This window comes from Archocentrus centrarchus, chromosome 15 (genome assembly GCF_007364275.1).
Source record: "Archocentrus centrarchus isolate MPI-CPG fArcCen1 chromosome 15, fArcCen1, whole genome shotgun sequence".
Classification (NCBI taxonomy): Eukaryota; Metazoa; Chordata; class Actinopteri; order Cichliformes; family Cichlidae; genus Archocentrus; species Archocentrus centrarchus.
The window spans coordinates 1372567-1397163 of record NC_044360.1 but is presented as its reverse complement, the minus strand read 5'-3'; the positions used below and the strand labels follow the sequence as shown (position 1 = coordinate 1397163).

Sequence of the window (24597 nt, the reverse complement as noted above, 5' to 3'; positions counted from 1 at the left end):
ACACACACACACACACACACACACACACACACACACACACACACACAGGTTTAATCAGTCCTGCGTCCCCTCCTGCTGGTGAAATGAGCTCATTGCATGCAGGTCGTTTGTGTGAGAAATAAATCTAAATCTATGATTAATGTGGACAAAAAGGTTCATTAAACCAAAAGAAACGACTGATTCCAGGTGATTCCAGGTGGGAGAGGCCTGAGAGGCTGCGGATCAGAGACGGCTGGGAAACAACAGAGATGCTTTCAGACATTGAATGAAACCCTGCCGCGCTCTCAGGCGGCGACAGACAGCAATGAGTAATTTTCTACTGTAGGTGTGATTTGAGTCGGTTCTAGGGCATCAGATGAGACCCTTCCTATCGGTGTCATTGATAATTAGGATCCGGCTAACGTCCTTAGCTATGAGAACACATTAAAGTAAGCTTTAATAAACTGTGGCTCACAAACGTTCAGAAACGCGTGAGGAGCAGAGCGTCATCGAGCCCGTCTGCGTGCTGAGGATGAGACGAGCGATCAAAGGCACGTTTTCTAATTCCCATCTTCATCGTGAGTGAGGGCAGCGAGAAGCAGGAGCCGAGCGAGTTATCGGTCGAAAGAATGAAACTGCAGATGGAGGTTGGTGAAATGAGCTTCTTCTGAAGGGAGCCTGGGCGAGGAGCTCACAGTGGAGAGGAGCTCCACATCAGAAGCAGCCGGCGGAGGTGCCTCCTGGATGTGGGGCTCCTGCGGATTTGATGCCTGTTTTCTTTTGACTGGGGAGAAAATGTCGCCTGCAGGCTGATGAAAGCTGTTTGCTTACATACACAGAGCCTCAAACAGAGGCCCTCTGCAGGTGTTTTATGGGCGGGGCAGTTGAGGTCAGGTGAGGGATGTTGAGGGGAGGGGTGAGGAAGCCAGGGCAGAGTGCAGGGGGGCGGGGCCAGGTGCACAGGTGAGGAGCTGGGGCTCAGCAGCTGATTCCTGGAGCTCTGCTGCCTACCTGCTCCTCTTCAGAGCCTCCTCCTCCTCCTCCTCCTCCTCCTCCTCCTCTTCACTCAGCACTGCAGCAGAAACACAGGAGAGGAGGCGACAGCTGAAAGTTAGATTCATTTCAAAAACATCCCCACATGTGCCTATTAATGCTAATTAAACCACTTTAGTCATAATTAAAGCAAAGTCTGCTTGATTAAAGTCACATCAGGCGTGCAGGCTGCCCTTTTCTCTAAAATATCATCCACTAAACTCCTATTTTTAAAAAGGGAACACTGACAGATTTCTAACACTAAGGAGGCAGCGCAGGCAGAAAGGAGGTAAAGATGAAGCCTAAACCTGACTGCAGGTCAGGTCAAACTCTGGAGACCAGCTTCAAAGTTTTTACATCATCTACAAACTGAATCTTCAAATAAACTGAAATTAGGAATATTTGTCTTTGCAGCCCAGGTACCTGCATGAGGAAGGAAGTTGTAATCGAGGCAGAGGAAGAGGAAACTTACAGGTCTGCGTTCCCGTCACGTGGGCCAGGACGCGGAAGGTCTTGGACTGCAGGCTGGCGCTGCGGCGGCCCCATTCGCTCAGGTCCGGGTCCTTCTCTGCGCTCCGGACAGCCCGATAAACCGGCGAGGCGCCGTCTACGAGGTGTTCCTTAACTGGGATGGAACTGCAACCACAGACAGGGGGCGCCGCAATGCCCACAGCCAAAGCAAGTCAAAAATAAAGAGACAGTGAAGCAGGAGCTGCAGGCCGAGTGCTGAATGAAACCTGGACTTTCAGGGGATTTTTCTTTGTTTGAGTTAAAGTTTCGATGCCCTGCTGGCTTTTAAATCAAAGATCTAACATTCAGAATCAAATATCATGAAAATGGAGATGACAGGAAGCACAGAGGACTCTAAATGAGATCATTTAAAGGGAGAACGAGGCTCAGAGCACTCAGTCTGGATCTCGGTTTGCTTTGACTTGTCTCGTGTGTTTGTTGTGTGCATCTTTGTGATCTGTTCTGTAACGGTTTTCTGCCCAATGACCTGAACCTTTTCTGCTCATTTCTTCTTCCTGATTTATATTCTTCACCTCGTCCTCGTGCAGCTCCTCAGTTCGTCCTCTGTTTGAACGTTTGTGGTCATGTTCATGAGCGTCCACCCCTGGAACGGGACCAGCTCCACCTTTAAATGTTGCTCTGCATGTTTCAGATCAGATTTGGACACCAGAAGAAGGAGAAACAGACTCCAGACTGTGAGCTGAACTTGACCAGTTTTACTTTGTTGCCCCCCTGCAGTTACAAAGCCCCCCCCCAGCCCTGCTGCACAGGGCGGCTCGCCCACACCCAAAGAGTTTGGAGTCAGTTTCTTCTCTTTGAGGTTGTTCCAGTCTTTATGAATCTTTGTGAAATTTTATATCTTTGTTGTCACGTCTCATCGTTTTCTGGCTGTTTTGCTCTCTCTGTGGTTGCTGGCATATTCATGGCATCCAAAGCACTAACAATGAAAACTATTAATCATATGTTTGTGTTGTTTTTCATCATTCCGAGTCCCATTCACGCTGGACCGGTATTACCTCTCAGCCTGTAGTAATTATAGATTATAACCCCATGAGAATCTGCCTCGTCCGTGATAATAAAATACCAATTCCACTGCATATTACCTCCCACACAGAGGTCCTGTGGTAAGAAAAGTGCAAACCTCTGCAGCTTTCTTCAGCCCTGCAGGACGGTAATGAAGCCTGTGTCTGCAGCTGTCATGGCTCGCCGCTGTGCAGGCAGGAAGGGGGACCCCAAAATGCAGACTCCAGGAAGGGTGTAATTCACTCACGTTTATTTACACCAATCTTACAAAAATAAACATGAGCTCTAACCGGAATACACCTGAAGGGGGAGAGACGTGAAACTGACTCGACTAGATATACATGAGAGACAGCGGGGAACGACCAATGGCACGACAACAGGCAAAGAAAACACCAGACTTATAAACACAGGAGGTAAAGTTCAAATGGAAAACAGCTGGGAGGGAAACACAGGCAGCAAAACTACACCTAGAGCAAACAGACCAAAGACCTACCAAAATAAAACAGGAAGTAACCTGACACTGAACACAAAGACTAAACACCCAGGGATAACACAGGAAGTCAGAAACACAGAAACCATAATAAAACAGACCTATACAACAAGAGCATAAAACACCGGCCCAGGACCGTGAGAGCAGCTACTGTTGAAAGTTTGGTGGTCCGTGTTGTGTTTGTGTGGTTCAGCATTCATACGCAGCAGACGCTCGGTGCTCAGTTAGCACAAGAAAACAAAAGTAAAAACACAACAGTGTAACACTCAGACGCTGTGTGTGTGTGTGTGTGTGTGTGGCGGGGGGGTATGCACAGATGGTGGTCCCCCCCCCCCGTATGGACGGATGGTTTTATTCAGCCTAACATTTGAATCAGAGCGACTTTATCGGGCATAAAAATAGAGCAGCTGAAATGAAGAATGGGCGTGGGGACAGTGACAGCGTTACATCTCCCACAGGAATTTTCCAGCAGGATGGAAAACTGTAATGTGACACTGAGGAAGAAGAGGAGAGGAAAACAACCAAAACACACCACAGCAGCATGTTCCTTCATATCAGAGTGACTCTGAGCTGGCAGCAGGTACAAAGGTCTCCTATAACACGACTGCTGTTTGGCACCATGAAGGGTTAAACTTGATTAAAATGGGAAGAACTGCTCAGACTTTACTGCTCAGACAGAAATAACTGTGTGACCCAACTGCAGTTTCCTTTGGGCCACATCTGGCCCTGACTGACCCGGCCACAGGTCCGCCTCATCTGGACCGACTCCCACAGCACACCTGAGGTTTGGGCCACACCTGCCCCACAGAGAACATGCTGTACAAGTATCCCAGGATAGCCCAAACCAATATGCTGCTACCTCACTTAAAACTTAACAGTCACTCAAGACCAGCACAGAAAGAGTCATTCACTCACCACATGAGCACAAACCATTAAAACCCGAAGGCTGCACCTTCTAATATTCAGATAATCAGCCCCAAAAACATCCCCGGAGTCACCGATGAACATGAAGCAAAGAGGCCAGAGAAGAACAGGAAGAAAGGAGACGGGCGGAGGAAAGGACTGATGGTGGTGTTACTGTGTTTGAAGGTATGAAACTATAAAAACTACAATAGGATAAAGATGAGACGGGGAGGAAGAGGAGGGAAAAAGTCCTGCAGATGAAGTTTACCACAAACCGTCACCCCATAAAAATGAACATGTATTCTGCTCTGAGCATTCAGGCTGAGGACTGCAGGACACACTCACAACTATTACTTACTAATGGTGCCACCCTCATATTCATTATAAATATTTGCTCAGCGTAAACAAAGACATGTTCCAGGTGGCGTATTGAACAGCTAAAAAACAACAGTGAGGATGAGGAGGAAGACAGAAAGATGAGGATGTCAGTGGGAAGAATCAGAGATAAAGGAAAAGTTAAAGTGGAAAGAGGAGGAGGAGGAGGAGGAGGAGGAGGAGCAGGAGGAGGTGTTCATACCCAGCATCGTAGCCTTTGGTCTGCGTCTGTCCTGCGATGGCGTCCATGATGGAGTCCTGCGAATACATACTGATGGGCGTGTTGTACTGGGCGTGGATGATGGTGGCCTTACCGCCGGGGCCTTTTACTTCAATGGGCTTGTGGGTGTCCTTCAGCACACCGGGGTTGAAGCCGGCGCTGTCGGCAGAAAGTGATGGAGGGGAAGAGGAGGGGAGAAGAACGGAGGTGAGGATGCAAAGAAGGGGATGGATAGTTGGAGGAAAAGATGGCGGGATGGAGGTGAGGTGGGTGGGTGAAGCTGATGGGTTTGTGTTACAAAGAAGAAACATCCAGGCCCGTCATGCTCACAGCAAACAGCAAATTCGATCCGTGCTGACATTCGGAGAACTGAGAGCTTTTCATTTTCAGGATACAGTTAATGCTGCCAACAGGATCTCCTTCCAGTCCAGTTTTCTGCTTTTTTGTAAAACAGCAAATTTGAAAATTTGTGGATAACAGCAATGATCATATTTTTATTAAAGAGCTTCTGCATGCTGGGCGACTAACTGTTACAGAAACACATGAAATGATTTTGGTAATTCCCAGAGCTGTTAATTTAGGACAGCTGTGGCGTAAACCTCCCACCGGGCGGCGCTCTCATCGATTTGTTCAGCGCTGTCGATTCTGTAGACGATGAACAGCCCGAGTGTGACTGAAACAAATGCTTGGGGAAGCCTCGTTAACCTTTAACCTCCTGCTCTGCTGTGTGTCTGAAAGCTTCTTAATTACATAAACCACAGAGCTTCCTGCTCCAAAACACTGCTAAAAAAAAAATTTAACCCTCTTTTGCTACAAATTTTAGGCTCCCAAAAAATGCATTGGACACTTTGGCGTGCTGCTTCTGGTGCTACATTTGAAACATCTCCTCTAATCTTCTCATTTTTTTGCGGGGAATAAATACAACATGAGCGATCTCTACAGATTTCTGTATCACACAGTCTCTGTAAGAAAAAGGAAAATTCATACGTTCACTTCAACAAACCAACAAAACACAAACCAGTTTCTGCACATCGGGTTAGAGACGACTGAGTTCATGCTTCAAACAGCCGCATGCGCCCACCATTAAACATCACAGCGCGTCAGACCGCGACCTTTAACCCCACTGTACAAACGCAGGAACACAGCTGACATTTAGTTCACTTCACTGCCCGACAATCCACTCGTTCCAGTGGCTGAAACTTCTCATGCTCTAGCAGGCTTTTATTCTGAAACACTTCCTGTAAATGTGCCTCAGAGAAACACCCAAAGACATAATGCCTCCAGCTCTTCCCACAGAGGCCTATTTGATTTTACTGTGATTTACCACCTCAGCTGCTATTAGAAGATGCTGCATGGATGATTTCAGAAAGCCTACAGACAGATCCTTTAAAGCTGCAGGACAGCACTCCCATCTAAGCCATGCCTTTAAACGAGCAAACGAGCACACATCCAAGATGCACTGAGCCGGAGAGGATACTAACGGTGGAGGGGCGGGGGGGAAAACCTTGATCGACCAACAGCAGGGAGACAAAGAAGAAAACAGAAAGAGGGAGAGAGGAGAGACAGTCTGCTGTTAGAAAACACATCTGACAACATATCATCCACCAGGTAAAAAGGTCAGAGGTCATAGGTGAGAGAGGTCACCTCGTCCATAAATACCAGCTCCTGTTCAGATCTTCAGTGGATCGAGTCTGCAGGCCTGAGGCGGCCTTTCTGCTCCAGAGGGTGTTAAACATTTGTGTGCGTGTGTGTGTGTGTGTGTGTGTGTGTGTGTGTGTGTGTACCCAGAGGGTCCCCTGACCTTTAAAAGCAGCCAAACAAACCAACAGGTGTTTGGTGTCTCAGTGACACAGTAACTGAATCACACTCTGACCAGAGTGAGTGTGTCACTGTATATGTGGCTACGATCGTAAGTACAGCTGCAGTGGAAGTGTGTATTTTGATCTGTCACTCACACTGTGAGGACTTGACCTCCTCTTCAGGAATGTGAATGATGAATCCTGCTCTGTGCACCTTTTTACACAGACTGAACAGGCTGTGAAGTAACGTCTGTGCTTTCAGCATTAAAAGTCAGCATCACCAGCTGGCGTTAGCTTAGAATTGGAATAACTGATATCTACAGAGATATCAACAGAGCCTCTGACACAAACTCCACATAAAGACAAAAACTGGAGACAGGAGACAACATTACAGAGCAAGCTAAGGTTAGCTATAACTTAGCTGCACAGGATGAATCCGAGCTTCATCAGGTCCGCGGCAGCTTTACTGTCATGTCACGTGACACTGTAGGGTCAAAGCAATAAGTCACACAGGCCTGAGACCAGTAGGCAACCAGCTGGCAACACCTGTCGGTAGGGAAAAATGCGTATACCTGAACCTGTTGGCAACTTGTTCCTGGACTTTGAGGTTCACAGTGCTCCACCAAAAACCTCCTTGCAACTGCTTTGGTTGCTTGCAGATTGCCTCAGTCACCTGCAGTTTGCACAGAAGATGCCAACCTGTCTGCAAACACTTGCCAACTACTCTCTGAGAAGCAGTGAAACTGTGAGAAGTGGGACAAGTTGGGAACTGGACCTTCTTTGGGGCGTAAAAAGTCCCCAGTAAGTACATTAGTAAGTATTACAGGAAAGCTTCAGTCCCAGGTGTAGAGTGTGTATCGGTGTGGTGGTGCTGCAGTTTAAAGGGCAGTAATGCTTTAGTTTAGGAAACGTGACATTGGTGAAACATTTGAACTAAATTTGTCTGGACCTCTTCTTTTTTTTTATTGCTTTTACGATGCTGAATGTACTGATGCACCCATCATTCTCCTTCTCTTTAGTGTCAAAGGTCAGCAAAGCAGAGCGGAGGCTTCGAGTAGCTGATGAAGGACCAATTACCTCATCTTTACGTCTGAGATCTTTCGGGTTTACTGCGATCACTGAGAGATTCAAGTGGACCTACTGCACACAAGAACGTCCTCGTAAAGCGGGAAACAGCTTGTTTCAGACAGAGGATGAACCGAGGGGCTGCACAGAGGTCTAGCATCAGACAAAGAAGGGTTATTTTGAACTGTGAATCATGCAAAGCTGCTGTAGGAGAGTCCAGAAATAAAAATGTGAATTTAGAAATGAGCAGAATACGTCCTCATTAATCAGTTTTAGGACATTTTCCTTTGTATGAAGTGAGACACCGTACTCAGGAGGTAGCATGATATGAGACTTTTTAGCTGCTTTTAATCAGCTTTTCCTCAGAAAACTTCTTTAAAGCTGCGTCTCTGCTTCTTAGCCTCTTATTAAACATCCCGCAGGGCCTCTTCGCCTCTACCTACCCCGCAGGCCGACCCGCCTGCATCGCTGCCATCTCCCTAAGAGTTTCCTCTGAGTACAGGCCGATGGGGGAGTTATACTGCCTCCTCTGAGCAGGGCTGACCGCCACCGGTCGCCTCCCAGGAGAGTCTGCCTCCGCAGGCCCAGAGGAGGCGCTGCGGCCGTTTACCTGCACCGACGGAGGCGTCAAATGGTGGAGGAGGGGGAGGAGACAGGAAGGAGAGGGGGCAGAGAATGTTGGGTAACAATTATCAAAATTTGATCATTACCGTTTATAAACAAGCTTAGAAAATTGTATATTTTTAATAAGCTGCTTTTATTTTAACTATGGGATCCTTTCAGTATAAAAGCCTGAAAGCATAAAATGGTTGAAATGAAAAAACAAAAACAAAATCTTTGTTCCTGTTGCTAAGTGTAAAATTAATAAATACAGTTGCAACACACCAGTGTTTGAGAGATTATGGTGTTAATCTCCAGAGTCTGAAAACAGTCATGAAGTACATGTCTGTCTTTCTCGCAATTATTCCTGTAGCCACCAGGGGGCAGCAGTCTGTTGAGTTTCACAAGTGTGCCTTTAACTTGTGTGTGTGTCTGTGTGTGTGTCTGTGTGTGTATGTGTGTCTGTGTGTGTGTCTGTGTGTGTGTGTGTGTGTGTGTGTGTCTGTGTGTGTGCGTGTGTGTGTGTGTGTGTGTGTGTGTGTGTGTTTGTGTGTGTCTGTGTGTGTGCGTGTGTCTGTGTGTGTGTGTGTGTGTGTATGTGTGTGTGTGTATGAGGACCGTTTATGCAAACTGAGGACAGTCCTCACTGTGACAGAAACCTTTAAAGCGCTCGTACTGGGTTTTAGGGTTTTGAGCACAGGTCTTGTTATTGCATTGTTTCACTGCAGGTCCTCACAAAGATAGAAATACAAGCACGTGTGCAGAGCACCCTGTTGATGACAAAATTGTGTGTTTTGTGTGCTTATTTTACTTCGGCAGAGTTGTTACCAGTCTGGCCACGTTTACAGAAATACAACCAGAACTGCACAAATAGAGGACAAAACAACAACTCAAGTACAAATAAATGAATGAATACAATCATTAAAAACCATAAATATGTAAACAGAGAAATAAATTAATGAATCAGGAAGTTCCACTTCACAGTTTTTGGCTTTTTATCCTTTTTGTATTGCTGTATCAGGTTATATGCATGTAATTGTTCTGTTTTGTACTTTGTTAATTTTTACTGGAAGAATAAAGTAACATGAATTTACAGCATGACCCTGAGCACTGCAGACCTGCACAGCTGTTTGCAGAAATGCATTATGGGTTCAGTTACCTGCTGGTGAGGGATGATGGGAATCGTGGCGTCCATTCTCGGTGCCGCCATTGGAATGGGACGCTTTGACCTGCACGAAAACATAAAAGAGAGACGATGATGCTCACATCATGAAATGAAAGCAGGACGACTCTTTCGACAGAGAAAGCATGAACACAAAATTTTATTCATGCAAATGTAAAGAGATCATTTAAATGTTCGTATTTTTCTCAGAGTTTTTGCCTCTTAGTTTCCCGAAATAATCTTAAACTCTGAGGAGCGGCTTTCTGGGATCAAATGTTTGCTTTTACGTTTTGGTGTTTGAATCAGGTTCATAAATATCTGAGAGCAGAAATAAACTGCAAAAGAACACCCTGCCATCATAAAACTCTCCATCTGATAATTAATAATTGGAAATAAAGATGCAAACTAAAACTGTGCATGAAAAAAGTCAGATCAGGGTTTATTATTAACAAATAACTTGTGCTCATTATTCTTATCCTGCAGAAAAAGTGAGCAGCAGGAAAACTTTGAATTACTCCAGAGACAATAAGAAAATGAGAAAATAAGAAAAGGAGGGGGTTTGAGGTCAGACGTTAAAGCAGACTGAAGATAGAAAACATTCAAGTTGGATAGAGTCACAGCGAATGAAAGAAAAGGTTAAAGAGGGGCACAGAATCAAAATAAAGTCTGCTCGAAATGCTAGCCTCGAGAAAAAGAAGAACACAAAGAGAAAGTCTAGACGCTGCTCTGAAGAGTAATGAAGGTGGAAACAACATCCACCTTCCTGCTGCTGCAGCCACAGTTTCACAGAGACCCCAAACACAGATTCACTGCTAAAGAACAGAAATCGCTGCTCGTCTGTTTTATTAAGAATTAAAAGACTTGAGCTAACCTGGGTTAGGGTTAGTCACCTATCTGTGCCATCATCAGGGCGCTATGGTTCCTGGGTTCAAACCCCAGCAGCACCTCAGCGTTAACATGTGACAGCATCAGTTACAGAGAAAACCCACAAATATGCTTAAAAATCTCACCGTCCTGAAACCCTCAGTGTGAAATGGGAAGATTTAGGTGACTTTCTGCTTTGTTAGAGATCCTGGGAACATGTTCGAGTTCTTCCTTCAGCCACATCAGCCCTGCCTCCTTCATGATCAAGATTAATTTATTCAGAGATTTGAGAGTTACAAAATCATATAAGCAGAAGAAAATGGATGGATCGGTTTTAAAATATGATGCGCCAACGTTAAAATTCAACGTCGACTAATTTTTGTAGTCGATGTCATCGATTATGCCGATGAATTGTTGCAGCCCTAGTCATCAGCCACTGAGCACAAACCCTATGTTGGTTCGTGATTCATCTAGTGACTTCACTACCTGGCCAATTAGGCCTTTTTTCCACAGACAGGGTGCCGGTGCCAGTATTTGAACCATTCAGTGTTTTTTTCTGCTGCAAATGCACTTGGTGCTTGGCCGAAAAACGGGTTCTGCCATGGTGGGCGGTGTGATAGGCAGAGATGGACCCAGATGCAGGACTCCGAAAACAGACATAACTAAAAAGATGTTTATTGGGTAACAAAAACCAAAATACAAAAATCCATCTGGGAGCCAGACGTTGAGCAAAAACAAAAAACGAAGCAAGACAAGAACACACAAGCACGACAACACCACCAACAAGCAGAGGACACACAGGACTTAAATACACCAGGACATAATGAGGAAAGTGGAAACAGCAGGGAGCACAGCCGAAAACAATGATGCTGACGAGACAAGGGGAAGCAAAACTAAACCCACTGCACAAGAAACAAGACACTACCAAAATAAAACAGGAAGTGGAAACAAAGATCAAGACTAAGACACAAGAACTTGACAAACTTTAAACAACAAACACAAAAACACTGGGCACAGCCCAGGACAAGTTCAACTTGGTTCCCGCAAGCTAGCTGGTCTGGAACCAAGAATGCGTGACGAAAGCGGCAGAAGGGCGTGACTCTGCCGTCTCAACATCCAGTTTTCTACCATATTACACATGTATTACAGGAGAAAAGCGAAGCGATTTTCACAGCTGTGAATTAGGTTGGGCTCTAAGGCTGAACTTGCTGCTTTGTATCAGTTCATATCACAGATAAAAGGACACAAAGTGCGTACTTGTCGTCTTGCTCTAATCTCTGTCTGTGTTTTCCTCTGTGCTGCACACAGATGCTGCAGTAGTTTGGTTTTCGGCTCGACTCAGCGTGCCTGGAACCCCAGCTGAGAGGGTACTAAATCAGTACCAGGTCCTACAATGTTATGGAAAACCCTAAAAACAGAGTCGAGTCGGTAGGTACTAGTGCAAAAGTGAAGACTGCTTTCTTGGTAGATACTGAGTGTACCGGCTGAGAGAGACACCGGGTCTTCCCCTGACAATCAAGCTGATAACAGCCAATCAAGATGCTGATGGCATTTGAAGTTGGTTGGTGAGACCTTAAGAAAGTTTAGTCCTGTGTGCTTTAGCCTAAAGGTCTATAAAGGCAAATCTCAGCTTGAGTATTTGGGTCGACTTTAAGTTTCCAGCATGGTACTGCATTGGGAGTATTGGCTGTTTCAGTGTTTTGCAGCTCCTTGTCTAAATGTTCAGGTCTGAATCTTCTGGTTAAGGTGAAAATGAACATGTAGTTGTGTCAGTTGTGGATGGACAGCTGGAGGCACCACGGCTGTCATTCCTCTTACTCCTTTAAGGTCGGCCGCCTGCGTAGCTGGCTCGTTGTGAACTCTCCACAGACGAGTTCATGTGGTCACAACAAAAGCAGGAACACACACAGACATCCAGACACACCCTCACACCCACCGTCTGATGATGAAACTTGTCAGTCACACCCTACGAGGCTCACAGATGCAGGAAAGATAATCAAACCTTCATCAGGGCACTGTAGCTCAGTTGGTCAAAGCGCCTGTCTAGTAAACAGGAGATCCTGGGTTCAAATCCCAGCAGTGCCTTGTCTTTAACATGGTTGACCCAAAATCTCAACGTCCTGCAACCCTCAATGTGAAACGGAGAGATTTCTTCAAGTTTAAATACTGCTTGAATAAGCTGCTAAAAAAAAGAAGAAAAACATGAGCTGTTAGAGAGCGTGGGTTCAAATCCCAGCAGTCCCACCTGGGAAGTGTGTGTTATTGGTGCAGCACCAACACACTGCATTGCTTTGATCTGAGGATAAAACTTAACACTGGGTCCCATTAGAATAAAAGAGACTAAAGCAGGATCAAGTTATCTGCTGAGTGTGCTCTTCAGAGGTTCTCAGTGCTTTAGGCTGAAAATGAAGGAAAGGCTCTACCCTCTTATTTACCTCAGCCGCTTTTTCGGGGACAAAGGGAAAAATATCAATACTGCTCGAGAAAAACCAAAGTGCTAAAAGCAAAGATTTAGCACCTCTCTCCGCTTAATTCTCCTGGGAGATTTGAGAGTCTTTGACCTCTTTGCTTTTCCATTTGGCTGCACATTTCTGTTTCTTTTCAGAGCCCGGCAGCCGTGGGCAGCACAGTCTGACTGCTCGGTGAAATTTAGTCCTCAAAGTCATAAATGTGAGAAGCTGATGAGGTTTTGAAGGCTGCAGTCTTCACCTACAGTCATTTCGTGCTGCTGGTAACGGAAAAAAACGTGACCCTGACATGAAAACGTGATTGAAGTCCGTTTGTTGTAAGCAGTTGTTTGGCTGTGTTGGCCTTTTCATCAGTCATACAGAGCGAAGGGTCAGCAGAGTTATCACTGATTTCCTGGCCCGTCTCCATCACAAGCTCAACCTCACACCAACAAAACATAAAAAACTGACAGAGGCTCTTCATCCTGAGCTGAACGCCTTATCTTCCTCACCCAGAGGCTCTGCAGTTATGACAGAAGCAGTGAGCGCTTTGTGGACCGCCATTCATTTCCTCTCTGAACTTATCGGCTGATCGGAGGAGACGATCCAAACGTGAAGGATGCAGGAAAATCCCAAACTTTCATTCCAGGCAGGGACAGATGCTGGATTTCAATCCAACATCTCACACACACAATGAGAAAAAAATCCAAACAGGAAAAAAGGAGGGACAGAAACACCACCAACAAGAATCTGAGAGAAAGCGAATGAGCACCGGGAAGCAGGGAAGCAGGGAAGTGCACGTTCCAGTGAGAGGAAAACTGCTGACAAGAGGGCCACAGCTGCAGGACAGCAGACATTTATGATTCAGTTTACTCTTATATGCAATTATTCTGGGGGTCTTCTATTTTTATAGACATCTTTACATGCACTTTTTATTTATTACTACTTTTTATATTTTCATTATATTTCCAGTAAGTAAGGAAGGATTCCTAATGATACTGCTTATTCCTCCTCCACAGCATCCATTAAACCCTCAGACCAACAAACAGGTCCTAGTTGTGTTTATATGCAGCTTTTCCTGAAAAAGACTTTGTATAAAAGCTCTGCTGTGATCTCCTTTCCTGCAGGTGGGAACATATAGCACATAAATGCTGTTTGCATGATTTTTATCTGATCTGTGATTTTTAATAGTCTCTGCATTTCCTCATTTCCTCTCATATTTCTCCTGTTCAGGTGGTGGATGTTCACATTAAATATAACCAACGTTTCAGTGTGTGTACAGTAATCCCTGTGAGTGAGCAGGCACAGAAGCCCTGCCCACCTGCTGTAGACCGCTTTGGTTTGCAAGGGCAGCCAATCAGAAGAAAGTAAAGTAAAGTAAAGGGGGAGGAGCTAAAATAGTCTGCTTCAGACAGAGGATGAACTGAGGGGCTGCACAGAGGCCAGAATCACATAAAGAAAACTTATTCTGAACTTGAATCATGCAAAGCTGCTCTGTGAGAGTCTGAGAATAACATACAGAGCTGGAGAGCAGCAGAATCTGCCCACTTTAACCTCAGCAGTCATTTTTATTTATGATATATGACATTAAATGCAGTAAAACTTTAAGTTTCTGCAGCCACAGTTAATGATGAAAACAGGAAGCTCAAAAAAGTTACTTAAAAATGTGTTTTCAGACCTTCGGAGCACCTGGAGCTCCTGATGTTCACCTTATACTTTGATCTGATGAAGGTTTCTGCCTCAGATCATCAAAAATATCAGAGCTCCAGACAGGAGCAGGACAAACAGGAAGCAGTTTCGGCTGTGATTTTTACAGATCATTATAACAAACAGGAAGTGGGTTCTTACTTGGACATGGTGAGCGCCAGGTTGTAGTTTGCCATCTTGATCTTGTTCTGGGCCTCCAGGTGAGTCATGCCATCGGTGCTGACGCCATCGATGGCGACGATGACGTCGCCCTGCATCAGGTTACCCTGTGCCGCCTTGCTGCCCGGAGTGATCTGCCCAAACACAGAGACATCCGCATGAGAGGCGCCTTTCACAGGTCAGCGCGCGGGCATTTCCAATCACTTCATCCTGAACACTTTTCCATGAAACAATCAATCAAATGGGAAAAGATTTAATCAACAATAATGATTAATATGTCTGTAATCTGCAAATCCACCTCAGGACAGGACATTCATAACAGGGTCACAGAAACAGGACTAAGGTCAGCAGAGTGAAAGCTTTCATGGTTCAGTTATTCCCCGGAAAAATGAGGAAGGAGCAGAGCAGCCTCCTCTCTCACTTCACTTATTACAAAAACCTAATAAAGCCACACACTCATATTATTTTATTTGGTGGGTGGGCGTGGCTGTTTCAGGCAGGAAGTGATGGTTTCAGCTGATCTCAGGTTCAGGAAGTTCAGTTCACAGATGGAGAGTAAAAAAACTAACAGCTGCTTCACTTTCTGAGGACAGAAGAAGAAGAAGCTGAGAGTAACACAGTTTTAAGCCATAAGCTTCACTCAGAGCTTCACAGACATATAAAAAGATTTAATAGAAATAGAGTCGATGTTTCTGGGACAGAAAATCAGCATTCTTCTGTAAAAAACATGTAAAAATGAATCTAAACGCCAGATTATGGCTGTGAAGGGGCCGCTCGGGTTTTCCATGAACAGGGTCAGTTTCTGGCCTCAGCACCTCCTTGTAGATGAATCGCTCAGACGTATGTGATGATGATGAGTTGCTCTCTGTAACGCGATTTAAGGCTACAAGCTGAAACATGTCTGCAAACTTCATCTTTCCTTCATCATTAGAAGGATGTTAAAACCTACACAGGAAGTGGGTGCAGCTGATTGGTTACTGAGCCGTGCAGTGGGCCTCCATCACAGTGCTGACACACACCTGTTCATGCCTGAGTGTAACAGCCCCACGCAGCTGTTCACACACCCCTGAACCCTCCTCTCCTTACTCACAAAAAGAAGCTGGGGCTTTATTAGCAGCGCCCCCTGCCAGCAGAGAGAGGAACTGCAGGCAGACAGGCTACAGCACTCTGAGCGCTAAAGGTCAAAGCGCCCTGACACGTAGCTGCACCTCTTATCTGGCTCTGAGTGATGTGCCTGACATTTCCACTGACTGTGGGTTGCTGGGCCTGAATGAGACATCGCCCCCTGGAGACAGAAGGGAGGCGGTCCCAGTTCACACTGAGCATCAACCTTCAGGGCTGGAAAACACCAAACCCTGAAGTTTCTCTAAAGTCCAGTTGAAGCTGGCTCTAAAAGGGAGTCAGTCCCCACAGACTCCCACAGCTTGGCTCCAACATCACAATGAGAACATTTCTGTCAGGTAACCAAGTATGATTAATTCAAAGACCAAATTAAAACCTTTGTTTATGCAGGCCTCATATCAGTACAGTCTTTTACATTTTAGCACTGCTGGGATTTGAACTCAGAGCTCCTGTTTGCATTTGCAACTTTAAAATGAGTGTTGCTCTGTTTTTCAGCTGAAGTGTCCAGACTTCCATTTACCTGGGCACTGATCCACCTGTTACACAGCAAGGTGCTGTAGCTTAGCGGGTCAAAGCACCTGTCTTGTAAACAGGAGATCCTGGGTTCAAATCCCAGCAGTACCTTTCTGGGAAACAACATATAACTGGGTCCTAAAGTGCTTCATGTAACCCTGATAACTGCAAAGATCCACACACTCAGAGAGCATGGAAATTGTAGGGTTAGGGTTGCTAAAGAACAATTCAATATTACATTTTTAGGATAAAAATGTGTACAGTAATGTAACATAGTGTGTATATTATTTTTAAAAATGACTCTGCAGACTCTGCAGAAAAATATAAATGATTGTCTATAATTGAAACATTAAAGGGCTGAAAACAGAGAGCTGAGGATTGAAGTCTGGACCTCGACCAAGTCTAAAAACACAAAGCTTTGGATTCCTGCTGGAAGCAAAAGTATTAACAACGTAACGTTTAGGCTCATGTGATCACGCTGTCCTAAAGGAAGGGAGTGGTGGGTTAGGTGCATAAATATTTATCATTGTTGTCTTCTCCACATACAGCGTACCATTAATGAGAACATATTCAATTCAGTATATAGCGCCAAATCACAGCAAACAGTCACCTCAAGGCACTTTGTATTGTGGGTAAAGACCCTACAATACTACAGAGAAAACCCAACAGTCAGCCTAATCTTAAAAATAGAGAGGGTGTCTGTCTCCTGAATCCAAGCTGGAAGCTGGTTCCACAGAAGAGGGGCCTGAAAGCTGAAGGCTCTGCCTCCCATTCTACTCTTAAGTATCCGAGGAACCACAAGTAAGCCAGCAGTCTGAGAGAGAAGTGCTCTGTTGGGGTGATATGGTACTATGAGGTCTTTGAGATAAGATGGGGCCTGATTATTCAAGACCTTGTATGTGAGGAGAAGGATTTTAAATTCTATTCTAGATTTAACAGGGAGCCAATGAAGAGAAGCCAATATGGGAGAAATCTGCTCTCTCTTTCTAGTCTCTGTCAGTACTCTAGCTGCAGCATTTTGGATCAGCTGAAGGCTTTTCAGGGAGCTTTTAGGACAGCCTGATAATAATGAATTACAATAGTCCACCCTAGAAGTAATAAATGCATGAATGAGCTTTTCAGCATCACTCTGAGAAATGATGTTTCTAATTTTAGAAATATTGCGCAAATGCAAAAAATCAGTCCTACATATTTGTTTAATATGTGCATTGAAGGACATATCCTGGTCAAAAATGACTCCTAGATTTCTCACAGTGTTACTGGAGGCCAAAGTAATGCCATCCAGAGTAAGTATCTGGTTAGACACCATGTTTCTAAGATTTGTGGGGCCGAGTACAAGAACTTCAGTTTGATCTGAATTTAGAAGCAGGAAATTAGAGGTCATCCAGGCCTTAATATCTTTAAGACATTCCTGCAGTTTAACTAATTGATGTGTGTCATCTGGCTTCATTGATAGGTAAAGCTGAGTATCATCTGCATAACAATGAAAATTGATGCAATGCTTTCTAATAATACTGCCTAAGGGAAGCATGTATAATGTAAATAGAATTGGTCCTAGCACAGAACCCTGTGGAACTCCATAATTATCCATAAAACATATCTACCCTCAGTACCCACAGCTACCTCTCCACAATCACTAACAGGCCAGTCTGAATTTTACAGGACAATATCTTCATTTTCTTGACTGGATGAAGTCATTAACATATGCGCCAAATTTAAGCCTTTTCTGAGGCTCCATCTACCGTTGGCAGCTTCCCTTCGGTTTTCCTGTCTTGTAAGTCACTGCTTATTGTTGGTGCACCTGAACTGAAACAATAAACACTATTCTTGCAGAACATTCAGAGTTACTGAATGTTTCTCCTTACAATTTTCATACACAAACTTGTAGGACTAGCTCAGCTTTCTGAGCATTATAAGATAGGAGTCTGTGCTAACCTCTGATTAACTGCAGTTTCTGTGTGATGTAGGACTGATCCTCACTGAGAATGTCCATCACATGACTTGAAATCTCCTGCACAGCCTATCCTGTGCCCTATTGTGCATTTGAACCTTCTTTAGCAGGCTTGAAGACCTGGATCCTGTCGCCATGTGTGATGCGTAACATAGCAGGGAAAAGCATCCTATCCCCAGCACTTGCAGTGCCATTTTTGCTTCCACAAACTCACGTCACTTCTTTTTCAGAGCTGGTGAGAATAATGCATAATTTTTTTGTCTGCAAAGGTGTATGTAGATGATCCTGGGTCCTGCTGCTTCGTCTCATAGCTGCGTGGGGCTGCGATGGCAGAGGGTCACCAAGGCCTTCATCTAGCTGTAATCTGTATATGTTTTCAGATTCTTTTCATTATCAGACTTCATCAATCCTGACAGTCACACTCACTGTGTGGCTGCAGTTATGGCTGCAGTTGCGGCTTTAATGTAAGCGGCTGATGGAACAGGAGGCACTGTGGCTTAGCTGGGCAAAGCACCTGTCTAGTAAACAGGAGATCCTGGATTCGAGTCCCAGCGGTGCCTTTTTGCTTTACTGCTTATACCTGGGATTTCAGGACTTGTTGAAATGTTGGGAATGATCATTCAGGGGCCTGAACAACAAATGCTGTTGAAGCTGGATATGAAAATCTCTTTTTAAATAGAGCCATAAAATTAAACCACCCACAAACCTCTGCTGTGTGGGTAAAAGTGTTCTTAGAAGTATGAAAGGCTGAATTAATGTGACCTCACATCCTTCAACAAACATTCTGTATTTTCATTTTCATTTTCATCTTTCATCATTTATTTTTTTTTATTAGATTCTATCACATTGCTAGAGAAACAGAAGCAGCAGAGCTTCATTTCTGCTCTGCAGCACAGAAATAAAAATATGCCACAGAATATGTGGAGAGAATAACTGCATTGACTTTGGATAAATGGATGAAACAACTATAAAACAAACTTAGAGGAAAAGCACATCCATTCATTTTCTGTTGCTTATCCAGGTTCAGACATCTCCAGTTCTTCCGGGAGTACGCTGAGGCGTTCCCAAGCCAGCTGAGAAATAACCTCATGTTCTAGGTCTTCCCCAGGGTCTCCTCCTCCTAGGACATGCCCAAATACTCACCCAGGAGGCATCCTAGTCAGATACTCAACCACCTCAATGGCCTCCTTTCCATGTGGAGGAGTAGCAGCTCTACTGTGAGCTCCTCCCAAATGACTGAACTCCTCAGCCACTCTTCGAAGGAAGCTCATGTCTGCTGCTTGTATCTGCATTCGGTCACATCCCAGAGCTTGTGACCACAGGTGAGCCTTTTTAAATAAATTCATGAAAAACTGCAGATTCCTCTGAGAAGTCAGTATTTATCAGATATAAAATACAGGGAATCCCAGCTATGAGTGCATTTACATGAGTCCACTGTAAGGACACAGACGTCTAGTAGCAGCAGAGATCTAGTGGTCCAATGAGGAACCTGGGATAGTTACAAACTCATGTAGGCCTGATAGAGCTCAGCAGACAAGTAAGCAGCAACCAGGAGCCAGAACACAGGCACTGTAGCTTAGCTGGTCAAAGCACCTGTCTCGTAAACAGGAGATACTGGGTTCAAATCCCAGCAGTGCCTCATTAAAGGTAACATCTTTATAGGAGGACTTCACCTGCAGCTTTAAAACCTGATGGAGGTACTATCTACCAAAGTGTGCATTCTTCATCCCCATTATTTTAGCATGATGTCCATGAATGGCCTACTAGAAAGAGGGCTTGATGATTTTATCTGTTCATCAATTAAGTCTTTAAATAATTTTAAGAATCAAATTACAGAAATTGCTCATCCCAGGTCTGCACATCAGAGCTCCACTCCAACTCCATCACCTCAAACCTGCCTTCATTTCATACCCTCTGAATCTGCCATGACTTCCAGAGAGTTTGTGACATCTTCCTGCTCAAAAAGCCTCCAGCAGGGTGGTTGGTTAAAGTACCGCTGGGGTTTGTACAGTTTTTATTGAATGGTGGTCACTTCCTATCTGAAGGGGTGATCTGTGACTGAAGGAGGGCAGCCAGAGTGAAAGTGGAGGTTTCCAGGATGGTAGTGAGACCTGGGAGGGAGGGTGGAGATACTGGAGCTGCAGACAGGAGGAAAGAAGAAGACCTCAGAGGAGGTTCATGGATGCAGTGACGGATGACATGCAGAGGGCTGGTGTGACAGAGGAGGATGCTGGGATAGGGGGAGGTGGAGTGAGATGGAGGCAGATGGTCTGCTGTGGCGCCCCCTAAAGGGAGCAGCTCTAAGAAGAAACAGACATCTTAGGTGAAAGGAGCTAAGGTGCTGTAGTTCAGCCGGTGCTTCTCATAAACAGGAGGTCCTGGCTTCAGTTCCAGTGTCTCTGCCTGAAGGAGCGTTTCTTATGTTTCCACGGTGACACCATCCTCTGTAGGACCTCTCAGGTTTGGTCTCTGTTACATCACGTTGAAGCCTCCTGTGTTTGTTTGCTGACTCCAGCTGGTTTCAGCTTCAGCTTTTTCATCACAGCCGGACGGATTAAAGCGAACTAAAGCGTGATTTTGCTTTCAGGAAGCTCTCTGAGCTTGAACAATGTGAGGCCTGTCCGGGCTGCAGAGTGGCCTAGTTTCACCGAGAGCCATTCACGCTGACCCACATACACACTACACACCACACGAGCACAACACGCACACTTTCCAGCAGCTTCACTGCAGAAGCAGGGTTCCTGCTGCCGACACTCTTTTTCCCGTTTGTTAGTTTAGCTTTTCCACAGAGACGTTCAGGGCAAAGAGTCCGTGCTGAGATGATGTTAGAGGAGAGAAGGTCTGATGCATCTATGTGAAGTCACTTTGCATCTCGTTATGGTGCTTTGTGGCCACTGTGGGTCCCGCTGTCACCAACAAAGAATAAAAATGTGGATCTGGACTTTCTCTACCATGCAGAGGTGACAGCAGTGACTGTAACAGTAGATGAACTGAGAAAGCAGAGATAAGACCTGTGTGTGTGTGTGTGTGTGTGTGTGTGTGTGTGTGTGTGTGTGTGTGTGTGTGTGTGTGTGTGTGTGTGTGTGTGTGTGTGTGTAATCTTCAGAGGCTAAAAACAGCCGTCTCCTGTCAGCAGTTGCAGCCGGCTGCTGCAGATAAACAGTGTGCTGATTATTTCTCACATTTCTGCTCACATTCATTTATAAAGTGAACTTTTAGGGCTGTTGGTTTGTGGTTACTTCAGGTGTGTGTGTGTGTGTGTGTTGTTACGGTGGGTCTTCTTGGTGGGTCAGTCTCACAGCTGAAGCCTGAGATCCACCACAAAGTCTTATATGTCACATCTCTGCAGGCTGAGCTTCCTGGAATTCCCTGAATCCGTTCAGCTGTTCGGGATCACGTCTATGTTGCACGTTTCCGGCTGGTTTGCACCGTCAGCCGGCCGCTCGCTCTTTTTCTCCTCAGTGCCGTTTTGCATCCCTTTATAGTGATTTAGTGACATCATGTTCTGTCTCTTTTTGTCTGTTTTGGTCCTTTTGCCTCCTTTTTATTTTGCATACATATGTTCTTGTACCCGATATTCATCTATTTTTTCCTCTCTGCTGACTTTGTGTCTCATCGCAGTTGTTTTGTATCTTTTTGTGTCTCGTTTGCCATCTGTTTTTGGTTTTTGGTATGAGTGAAGACAGAATCAGTTGATTTGACTGTGTCAGCCCTGAATGTTGCCCTGTGCAGGCTGATTGGACCTTTTCTCTTCTCTATTTGTGTCGCTCTCACAGCTGAAACTTCTATTAAACTCCCACCTGACCTACTAAAACCAACCCCAGCCTTGTGTCTCACATCTCTGCAGGCTGAACTTATTTGGGGTTCCCTGAAGCCATTTGGGATCCCCTGGTCAGCAGCAGCGAGCGCAGCTGCAGCAGGAAGCGGCGGGTTCAGCGGCGAGCTCGCCGAGCGCTGAGTCAGCTCGATGCGTTTGTTACAGCGGGCGTCGAGTTACGGTCAGCTCGGCTTTCACGCAGCCCGTGAAGCTCGGGGCGAGGGTCAGCTGTCAGAGAGCGCAGCAGAGAGCTCGTCAGGCAGTAACACTCAGAGCTTCCTGACCCTGCCTCATTAAACACAGACATAAATATCTGCTGTGTGGGTAAAAAGTCATTTATGTTTGAAAACTGAGCCACAAAGAAACGTTCATGCATCCTTTTTTATTTCTTTAGTTGAGAACAGAAATGTTAAATATGCCTCAAAATAAGGAAATCTGCAATAGAGTCTCATATTCATATCAAAGTGAATATGAGTTTTATAAAAGTGTTTCCCTGTGGGGCTGATGAAGAGGAGGTGGCACCCCTCTAACTGCTAATACATGTAAAAATGTGTTTCTGACCTTTGACCTTAACATTTTGAAGATATTTGGGGGATAATCTCTCAGGCTGTGATTCGCTGTGTTGGTTAAGTAAACAGATGATCTTCAGTTATGCCTTAAATCAGCTACAGCTACAAAAAATAAGCACATGAACGAGGTGCTGTGGCTCAGCTGGTCGGAGTGCCTGCCTCATAAACAGGAGGTTGTGGGTTTGAATCCCAGCACCGCCTCTTCAAGCTTTGACTAACACAGAAAAGTTAGAAACCATTAAACCTGTGCAGCTATGAAATCAGCTGCAGACACCGAACCTGTTTATTATATCAGGCTGTAAATATGTTTATTACTCTGCTGTAAACTATTTAACAACTGGCCCGCTTACGGAGCTCCAAGTGGACGTAAGAGGAAATGCAGGTTCTCCACACCAGGAGGAGCTGCTGAAAGCAGCAGTGCCTATAAATAAATCAGGAACTCATTCTGACCAGATTAAAAGTGCAGGAGGGAGAGTAAGAAATCTCAAAACAATGAAATGAAATCCTGCTGGTTTCAGGTTTGTGCCGTTCAGAGGCCACAAGCTTCAGCTTTCACTGCTTCAGGCTCAAATCATCCCAAACTCCCAGACCTGACCTCAGACTATTCCCTGCTGACAGCCCAGAAAGATTCCAGTGTGAGAAGATGCTCTGAAGTCATTTGGCTCTAAATATATTCAAGCGAAGCTCCGACGTGGAGACAGTCCAGGTTCATCGTTAGAGAGGATTCATCGATAAGTTCACACAGTTTATTCTCTTTAGCTTAAAGGAGCTCTGCGCAGCTTTCTGCAAACCGCTGATATTAAAGTGAAGCTCCTGCAGCTCCTGTTCATACAGCAGACTGCCCTCTTACTCTTTATACACACTGTATACCTGAGGATCAGTGTTAGCCTGCCTCATCTGCTACACGACACAGCCTGCAATCCAGTTAAACAAAGGAAAAAGTCCTCAGTATTTAAATAGTCCAGTGTAAGTGAGAAAAGTCACACTAGCCCATCTGACCCAAGTTTTAAGAGGAAAGAGTGCATCTGTTGGGAACTATTTTGAGTGGCGGATCAATCCACACCTGCTCTGGTGTTCTTCATGCCTTGTGGATTGCTGTGGCTCAGAGGACTAAGAGACACGATGAGAGGAAAGAGAGGAAGAAGTAGGTGTTCACACATCCTGTAAACCTCGCACTGATTTTTGCTGCAGATTGGATGTGATTCAGCCTCGACTGCCCGTTAATCCCACCTCAGCACCGCCGGGCCCTGAACAACCAACCACAGAGGGATGATGGGAAGGCCATCTGAGCGAGCGCAAACAGAAACGCAGACAGAACTCAAAGCTTGGTGTTTCTTCTAACATGTTTGCAGTGTGAATGTGCCCAGCAGACTTACAGGACCATTTAAAGTCCACTGAGCAGCGAGACGAAGATAAAGTCGGAGGAGGGATCGTTTTTATTTCAACCAAAGAATGAACGGAGAAGGTCGAATACTCGTTTGTCTCCAAGAAGAGCATGAAGACTCGAGTCAGGGCAACACAAATGAACTGCTCACTGATCTCTGAGATTCACCCAAGAAGCAAAGTAACTCTACCTCAGCAACCTGCTCACTGAAAATACCATCAAACAGTCCTCGAGTCATGCTTATCGAGCTCAGGGTTGAGGTGGGGCTGGAGCCCATGCTCGCTGTCATGAAGCAAGATGGAGGGCACGCCTGGGTCACCAGTTAACCTATGTGTCTTTGGACTGCAGGAGGAAGCTGATGTACCCGGAGAACCCACACAGGCACAGGGCGAACGTACAAGCCCCATCACAGCAGGAGGATTCGAACCCAGCATCCTCCTGCTGCGAGGCGATGGTGCTAACCACTGTACAGCTGTGCCACCCTCGAGCAAAACCAAAGTTAAATTGAATCTTAAAATCTAAGACTGCTTTGACGCACTTTTGTAAACCCCTTTATGTACAGCAGTCCTGCAGTGAATATGTCAAGGACTTTTATTGTGAAAGAAACAGGAAGAAGCCCTTTTCTCACAGCTTCACTGATTTGATGAAGGCCCGGCTGGGATAACCACATGTCTTTTGAGGATTTTGGACTGAGGACAAAGATGTTTCAAAGAGGAGTGAAAGAGTCCATCTATGTCCACTGTGAACCTCCATCATTGAACAGAGGGGGTGGTTTATGACACCAGCAACCAGCTTCCTACAACACAGCCTAGAGATCCTTCCAGGTGCCTCAAACCCCACTCACACCTTACTTCACGTGACCTCAATAGGTCACCTGAAGTGACAAGGTCTCACTGCTCTCCCTTT

At 45.3% G+C, this 24597-nt stretch overlaps 1 protein-coding gene and 3 non-coding genes across 4 annotated transcripts in view; 3 read left to right on the top strand and 1 right to left on the bottom strand.

Annotated features, from left to right (window-relative positions):
- The window catches only part of ldb3a (LIM domain binding 3a), a 41183-nt gene that overhangs the window by 8541 nt on the left and 8045 nt on the right, over positions 1-24597 (bottom strand). Inside the window, exons 3-6 of the mRNA XM_030748564.1 lie at positions 14318-14469; positions 9156-9225; positions 6014-6036; positions 4515-4691 (exon numbers count right to left, since the gene is read on the bottom strand). Coding sequence (XP_030604424.1) covers positions 4515-4691; positions 6014-6036; positions 9156-9225; positions 14318-14469 — 422 coding nt within the window. The remainder of the gene's footprint in view (positions 1-4514; positions 4692-6013; positions 6037-9155; positions 9226-14317; positions 14470-24597) is intronic.
- Positions 12034-12107, top strand: trnat-agu (transfer RNA threonine (anticodon AGU)). The gene has a single exon. It is a non-coding gene; the product is annotated as a tRNA-Thr (tRNA).
- trnat-ugu (transfer RNA threonine (anticodon UGU)) lies at positions 16008-16081 on the top strand. The gene has a single exon. It is a non-coding gene; the product is annotated as a tRNA-Thr (tRNA).
- Positions 19487-19560, top strand: trnat-cgu (transfer RNA threonine (anticodon CGU)). Its single transcript has one exon. It is a non-coding gene; the product is annotated as a tRNA-Thr (tRNA).